This window comes from Chrysochloris asiatica, unplaced genomic scaffold (genome assembly GCF_000296735.1).
Source record: "Chrysochloris asiatica unplaced genomic scaffold, ChrAsi1.0 scaffold00138, whole genome shotgun sequence".
Lineage (NCBI taxonomy): Eukaryota > Metazoa > Chordata > Mammalia > Afrosoricida > Chrysochloridae > Chrysochloris > Chrysochloris asiatica.
Window position 1 is genome coordinate 2,243,055 of NW_006408656.1, and position 8,102 is coordinate 2,251,156.

General features: G+C 42.9%; 1 protein-coding gene across 1 annotated transcript; it reads left to right on the top strand.

Moving 5' to 3' along the window:
* Positions 1-746: 746 nt before the first annotated feature.
* ATP5G2 (ATP synthase, H+ transporting, mitochondrial Fo complex, subunit C2 (subunit 9)) lies at positions 747-7,532 on the top strand. The gene is made up of 5 exons (XM_006869950.1): positions 747-810; positions 3,626-3,695; positions 5,005-5,082; positions 5,682-5,875; positions 7,270-7,532. The coding sequence occupies exons 2-5, from the start codon at positions 3,657-3,659 to the stop codon at positions 7,382-7,384; spliced, it is 426 nt and encodes a 141-aa protein (XP_006870012.1). The 5' UTR covers positions 747-810; positions 3,626-3,656; the 3' UTR covers positions 7,385-7,532.
* The last annotated feature ends 570 nt before the right edge of the window (positions 7,533-8,102 follow it).

Sequence of the window (8,102 nt, forward strand, 5' to 3'; positions counted from 1 at the left end):
AAGATAAGGAAGGGGGCTTGCTATGGTACACTTTCCTGACTCCGTAGGTGGTGAGGCCTGGCCCCAGGCTTGGACATGCGTACAGGGACCTCGCAACTTCTCTGCACAGGTACCACTGGTTACAGGTACCTGTTATTTCTTGAGTGCCCCAGAGTTTAGGGAAAGAAGGTTTAGGATGACAGTGCTTGGGTCTCAATTCTGGTTTCCTCATGAATGATCACTGAAATAAGGAAAAGAGGGGGGAAAGGCAGAAGCCACCAGAGGCTGCTGGCGCATTTTGCTTAATATTCACCCATTTTAATGGACTTCCTGTTCAACGATGCCATAGTCCTGGGGGATGACCGAAGGCAAGAATCCAATGGCTTCGTTTTCCTGTTATATTTTGGATAGTCTATTTCAAACCTGGTTTTATAATATTTAACACCGGTTTTCTGGGTGTGCGTAGGATAAGCAATAGACTATTAACTGCGCTAACCTCAAGGAAGGCAACTCAAACCTACCAGTCGCTCTTGGAAACCCAATATATAGGTGGCAATGTAACTGCATATGCTTGGAAAGAGTCACGACTCCAGGATTCCAACTCTGCAGCAATTGGCTCCGCCTGCATTTTTTCCTCTCAAACGCCAGGTGGAGCTACTGGCCGGATGCAGCCACCGAGCGGGCGGGCGGCGCTGTTGTTCCTGAGCTGGCCCTCAGTCTTTAGTCTATCTTTGGTCGAGTGACTCTTTCGTCTGGACTGCGCATGCGCCGAGCCTTCCCTCCGGTATTCCCCGGCCCCGCCCCTCTCTGTCTTCTCTGCACTTGGAGCAGGTAAGGCCTTGGGGCCTCGCCGGCCGCTTTGCGCCGCGCACGCGCGCGGAGCACCCTACCTCGCGCGAATGCTTTAAGGGCTTTACCTTGCATGTTCCCACCCTGCTCTCGCTCCCTCTCTGGGTCCCGGTATCCCCACTCCTTAGGGCTGCCCCTTCCGCGTGCCGGTGACCTCCAACCGCGCCGGGTGGCGCCATTTTGGATGTCTGTCACATGGGGTGGGGCAGGGGAGGGTGCCTTGGAGCCAGCGAAACTCAAATCCCGATTGCTCATTTTCATCTGTTACACATCAGCCCTCTCAACGTTTTTTTCCTCACTTTCTTGCCCATTCATTGTCACATCGCCAAAGTCTCCCCAACTCTTAGGCTTTTTGCGGCCTAGACTTTTCTGCCCCAGAACCTCAGGTGCCCCTAGCAAAAGAGATAGTGGATCGTCTAAAGCCATAATCCCTCGAGTCAGCAGTTCTCAATCTAAAATGTAAACCATGAATGTTGTAGAAGTAAACAAAACAGCCAGAACATCTTCCCTTCTAACTGTGGCCTGGGAGAGCTCTAAGGCAGAAAAGAGAGGCCGCCCTTTTTTGGGGGGTGGGGGGTTGGGGGGAGCCCCTCTGGTGTTATCTCCCAGTACCATTCTCTTCCATGCCAGGGACTCTTGTGAAGTTGGAAAAATGCACAGGTGTTAGGCTTGAGAAGTAGGGTTACATTAGAGGCAACAGGCCCAGAATAACGGGTTTAAGGTCAAGCTGGTGGACCAGAATGGGAGACTGCCCACCTGTCAGCTTTCCTATCAATGGTTTATTAATTTCCCAGACTCCACTCTTAGGAAAAGATTTAAGCAAGGGAACGGCTGAATTGGGGAAGGTTTATGATGGTTTAAAGGAGCTCTGGTAGCGTAGTGGTTACGAATCGGGCTGCGAACCTTAAGGCCAGAAGTTCGAAACTACCAGCCGCTCCGCGGGAGAAAGATGTGGCTTTCAGCTCCTGGAAAGATTTACAGCCTCGGAAAACCCTGTACAGGGTCGCTATGGGTCAGAACCGACTCGACGGCACTTAACAACAACAATGATGGTTTAAAAGCGGATTCTGCATAGTACCCAAGATGTTGATAGATGATAACTACAGACTAGTGCACCTCACTCCAAACCAAACCAAAAAGATAAGCCCATTACCATCTAGTTGATTCTCACTCATAGTGATTATAGAACCAAGGAGAACTAGACCATGAGGGTTTCAAGGCTGTAAATCTGTATGGACCTACAAGGTCAGTCGCAAGGTCGGCAGTTCAAACCCACCAGCTGCTCCTTGGAAATCCTATACAGGGTTGCTATGGGTCAGAATCGACTCGACAGTACTTAACAAATCTGCATGGAAGTCATGGAGTAACTAACGGGTGATTCCAGCTATTAACCTTTAAGTTAACAGCTGAAAGTATTTTACCCACTGCACCACCAGGCCTCCTGTACTACCTCACACTCAGGCTTCCTTAATTGCCACCCTTACTTTGGGATTATTACATGCCAACAGCACTTTAAACTCTGTATATAATCTCTTTCAGTCCCCCTGAGAGTCACATTTTACAAATAAGAATATTGAGGTTTAATTGTCTTGAGGGGAAAAAAATTCATCCTTTTTTAAAGCTTCTGAGAAGTTTTAGATTTTGACCAATGAAAGCCTGAATAATCTAACAGCAAAATTGAATTTGATGTAGATATGTACAGAAATTAGAGATGTAGACAGGACAGAAGTTGAAAATATTCATCTAAAAATAACTTAGGTTCTGGATTCAGTAGTGTTGTAACCTGGGACAGTCTTGAATACATCTTATTCAAGGAAATGGTATTTAACAGGCCAAAGTAACTGCTGAATAGTTCAGCCTATTTGTTAGAGAGCATGTTACTTAAGAGAAAATATCTGAATTCAAGTTCTGGCAGTATCTCTACCAGAGTTTCAAGACTGACTCTCAGAATTATGTGTATGTAAAAATCATTTGGGAAGTTTAAAATGCAGGTCCTTGGGCCTTTTTAAGACCAGTAAGGTCTAAGGTGGGATCCAGGAATATGCATTTTTAATACATGTACCACTCACACCTCCAGACAATCCTGGTTCACATGGCCCTCTCACTTCACTGTAAGAAGTCCTGCCTTAAGGTCTTTAACTTACCCTCTCTCTTATCTCAGACAAATTCAGTTTTACTAACCTAGTCACTTACTGGGTGCCAGGACAGTTTTAGATATTGGGGATACAAAATAATTTAACAGTCATTGCTGACTAGAATAAGACATACTTTCTCACAGCTGTACCCTATCCTGTCAGTTAATATAGGAGATAAAAGTGTTTTGAGCAAAAAAATACTTCCAGGTAATTCAGTATAAAGATATTAGAGACCTTCCAGTGTCTTGGCCTCTAACAATCTCTCAAGAGTATAAAGACTCTAGTTTTTAAATTGCATGGTGGTTGTTGTTTTTTAAGGTCCAGACAATGAAGTGTTGAAAAGGGTTCCTTTTGAGTAGGAACTAAGAAAACTTAGGTAAAGGATACTCTGGGAAAATTCCTCTGAAAACTTAAATTTATGAGGCTGGGACTAAGTAGCCACTTATTCTGACAAGCAGAGGTCATTTGATTATAAGGAAATCTTGGAAGCTGTGTGGATTTTCTGGAATAAATCATGATTTAAGGGTTCTAATTTCATCTCTTCTGATGACTTAAGGCAAGTCACTCTGCCCTCTGGACTAAAATTTCCAGAGCACCTTTTCTGCTGATGAAGTTGTAGTTTTGTAAGAATAGTGTTTACAATACTGCTTCTCTAATTCCAGCTTTCCTGCCACAGCCCCTCATCCCCTGAAAATGTTCACCTGCACCAAATTCATCTGCGCCCCTTCCCTGGTGAGTATCTGCCTTTTGGGGGAGTCTTTAAGGAGGGACATTTTGCCATCAGGCAAGGTGAGAGATTTTGGAGAAGGATGGCCCTTTGCTGTGGTAGCCTGATAGGATAGTGCATTCTTAACAGACACCCTCTTAATCTACATCCCTTGGAGGCCCAATAATTCCTCTCATCCAACCATTTTAGAAGGAAAGTGTATGAAAATGTAGATGAAGATAAGATTATCCCTTATCCTGCAATAAAGTGTTCAGTAAACTAGAACTCAGTCTTTGTGAACATGGAGTAGATTATGTAGTTTGGTCAGAATACGCACTATATGCAGGATCTTGTCCTGAGTGTTAGAAAGGAGAAATTTGATTGAAAAGCTAAAATGAGTATAGATTTATACTGGAAAAATATCTAACTCAAAAGCAGCAGCATGGAAGAAATAGATAGTGGAGACAGGTGATTAATCAATTTACAAATGAAAAGGATTGATGCACTTGATAGATCCCATTTATTGAGCATTTACCATTTGCCTGGCACTGATTTTACCAATACATAATCTCATTGATCTCTCAAGTCAGCCCCTAAGAAATAATATTCTTAATTGATAGATGAAGAAACTGGCTTAAAGAGATCAAGTCATTTGTCCTGAGATAACACAGATTATATCGAGCTGTTTTTTAAATATGGATCCATCTGACTTGATGAAAGCCCTTTATTATGTCTGGCTTAGAATCATAAAGGAGTCCTGGTTTTGGCATGGTAGAATAATGCACTGGACTTCAAGGTCAGTTTGAACTGCAAGGTTGGTGGTTCAAACTCAGCTGTTCCTGGGAAACCCTATACAGGGTCGCTATGAGTTGAAACCAACTCAAGTACACTTAACAGCAACAATAACAGAGTCAGAAAACACTACCAGCAATTTTTAAGCGTGAATCTTTGTGTATATAGTTGTGTTTAGGGAAAAATGTCTCTTTCTGCCCCAGTCCTTGTGCTGGCTTTAGCAAAATCTCTTTTGTCCTGCTGAGCAAACCAAATGTTTCTGAGGCTTAGATTTCTTTAGTTTCATGTGGGTTGGATAAGAGTACATTGAGCATGGGTAAACCCTCATGGCAAGCCAGGGAAGCAAGAAAAATGGCATTGTTCTTAAATCTAGACTTAGCTAAAATTAAGAAGAAATGATCTAAGATTGATTTAAGTGTAAGAGAGTGGAAGACGCATCAGAGGAAAGATCCTATCTGTTGATGCAAGTGATAACTTGGCATGGTTCTGAAACTCCTATTCATAGCCTTCTCTGATCTTCCTGCCCTGTGTCATTCCTGCCAGGTCAGGAGCACTTCTCAGCTTCTGAACCGACCATTGTCTGCAGTGGTACTGAAACAACCCCAGACACTGACAGATAAGGTATGTTATAGATGTAGTTGGGCCTGTGGTTTGGACTGCAGTGGGGAGGGTTACCTTCCAGAACCAGTAGGGGGAGTGCTAAGAACATTAATCAAAGGCCCAAAATGACCTTAGGTGGTGGTGATGGTGGTGGTTATGTGGGCCTTGGAGTCAGTTCTGACTTATAGCGACCCTTTATAGGGTTTCCAAGGCTGTAAATCTTTACGGGAGCAGAAAGCCTCATCTTTAGGACACTTAATACCAACCACATCTGCTCTAGTGCACCAGCTTTAGCTGTTGGCAGCACATGCCCATGTGTGCTGCTAAAAACTACTGTTCCCCAACCTAGTTTGCTAACTTCAGTTGGGAGCATGTTGTCCCAGGAAGATCTTGATGTACTAAGAGCAGCCTAGCCACCTGAATCTTCATACATTTGAAATCCACTTCTTGCATTAAGCAGTTCTGCTTGCTAGCATTTTCAATTGTACAGGATGTAATAGATCTTCATTTTGGTGGGAAAACTATGGCACTGACAGTATAAAAGGTTTAAATAGATAAAAAATTTCCAAAGCAAGAGATTTCCCTAAACACTATACCTTCCATCTACCTCTTCTTCACAGCACTCCAGCAGCTTGACAGCCCCATGTTCCCTAACCTCACTTACTTCTAGTCGAAATTTCCAAACCAGCACGATTTCAAGGGACATTGACACAGCAGCCAAGTTCATCGGGGCTGGGGCTGCCACAGTTGGAGTGGCTGGCTCTGGAGCTGGGATTGGGACTGTGTTTGGGAGCCTTATCATTGGTTATGCCAGGTAAGTGGTCCCTCAAATAGACTTTCCGAAGGTCTGAGTGCAAATATTTGAAATTAGGTAAAATTTAAGATTTTAGTATCTCAGTCACATTAGTCACATTTCCAATGCTCAATAACCACAAATTGGCTATTCCATTGGATATGTAAATAGAAACTTTTTTTTTTTTAATCACTAAAGAAAATTCTGTTCAGCAGCTTTGGTCTAGCACAGGAGTTGGTAAACTATGACCCAAGAATCAAATCTGCTTTTGCACACTTGTACAATCCGAACTTTACGTTTTTAGAGGTTTATTTTGTTTAGTTTTGATTTTTAATTATACAACAGAAACTTCAGATGCATACAAAACCTAAAATATTGACTCTCTAGTCTTTTACAGAAAAAGTTTGTGATTTCTGGTCCACAACATCAGTCAGCATAGTAACTTCACTGCTGTTTTTCCCTGTCCCCCGGAATTCCCTTCTGTCACTCCTGGGACAGCTGCCTCTGCAGCCAGCCCCCCTGGTCCCTGAAACCTGGGACCATTTGGTCCCTGATGACTTTGAGCAATTCATTGTTAGAACTAAATTAGTTCTCTAGAGACCAGCAAGTTACTTAAAGTCATTGGAGGAGTAGATATATTTTTCAGGATTTGTATGAAACAAGAAGCTTGTCTGCATCTGTGTTGACAACTGCTGAAGTTGGTGGTGCTTTACCTTACTCATCAGGCTTCCAGAGATGTCGGAGTGAGGGAAATACAAATTATATTTTGACTTTCGATGTTGGAGTCACTTATCCCATTGTTAGTAACCAACTCCCCCAGGTTATTTGTAGCTTCTTAAGGCCCAAAATATTTTGACTCTTTTGGCGTGAAAGAAGATAGTTCTGTCCTCTGACTCCTCTTGTCCTCTAGAATAGTGTTTTTTAATTGTGTTCCATAAAACCCTAGGATTGTAAGGATGCCTTCTCCCTCAAGACTATCTTAGAATGAGGGGAAATCCATCAGACTCCTTTAAAGTCCCCCACTTTTTTTTAATTATTCAAGTTTCATATGTTGAAGTTCTGCTTCAAGTTTGAAAATAGTGCTCTAAATATATCCTGCTATTCTAAATGTTAGGCCCTGCATATGAAGTGTCAGGCCTAGGGCTCTTAACTTGGGATGATGATATAGCTGATCTACTAAAAGAGGTAATGTTATACCGGCCATGTTAAAGGATTATGGATTGTTCCTGTTCCTCACTCACTCTCTGTAGATCCTTTGGTATGGCAGTGCAAAGATTTGGGCATGATGGTATTACCTTGAAAGGCTCATTACATAAAATGAGTTCTAGGAGGGGAATCTCGCTGAACCTGCATTTAAATATTTGTCCTTTTTGTATACATGGATAAAAACTCAGTCTGTTCTTCCTGCCCCACAGGAACCCTTCTCTGAAGCAGCAGCTCTTCTCCTACGCCATTCTGGGCTTTGCCCTCTCGGAGGCCATGGGGCTCTTTTGTCTGATGGTGGCCTTTCTCATCCTCTTCGCCATGTGAAGGAGTTGTCTCCATTTCCCAAGTTCTTTTTTTCCGTGTCTCGTCTGCCCTACATATTCCTTTCCTTGTACCTCCCCAGGCAGCCTGGGGAAAGTAATTGACTCAGGGTTTGACAGAGGGAAGGTAAATAAATGCTATATAAATAAGATATTTTTTGAGTGTCCTATGTATATTTCTTTTTCACAGCTGGCTAAGTAAGTGCCTTGGTGAGAGTACAAGACCTGGAGGGTAGTGATGGTTCTAAATCAACATGGGTTTGGGTTCACTTGTTCCTTATTCTCTGCTTTAGGGAAGGAAAGCTTTATTCAAATAAAGCCCTCATTTTTATCATTTTTAGCATTTTTATCTGGTATGGCGTGCTGCTTGTATTGAGGATTGGGCTAGTAGCAACTTAGAGGGTTGACTTGAAATACTAACTACTGTTAATAAGGTGTTGACTACTAAGCTCTCCATTTCCTCTGCCACCATACTGGCTCAGGCTTTCATTGCCTGGTCTATTGAGCAGTCACCTCTTAACTGACCTTCTGCATCTAGTCTCTTCCTCATAATACTTCCTTTGACCCACAAGTGATAGGCTAATCCTCTATGCACAGGACTGGTCTTGTCATTTACCAGTTCAAAAACAGTGACCTCAACTCACAGCTTTAATCCTTTATTCCCAAATACGGCACCCAGAATGAACTATTTGTCATTTTTCAAACTCTTTCTCCATGCTGTC

Bases quoted from the DNA above. Each gene is read 5' to 3' on its own strand.
- ATP5G2 (XM_006869950.1), top strand. From the start codon at position 3,657: ATGTTCACCTGCACCAAATTCATCTGCGCCCCTTCCCTG. The intron at 5,083-5,681 runs GTATGTTATAGA...TCTTCTTCACAG, and splicing joins CCCAGACACTGACAGATAAG to CACTCCAGCAGCTTGACAGC. The intron at 5,876-7,269 runs GTAAGTGGTCCC...CCTGCCCCACAG, and splicing joins CTTATCATTGGTTATGCCAG to GAACCCTTCTCTGAAGCAGC.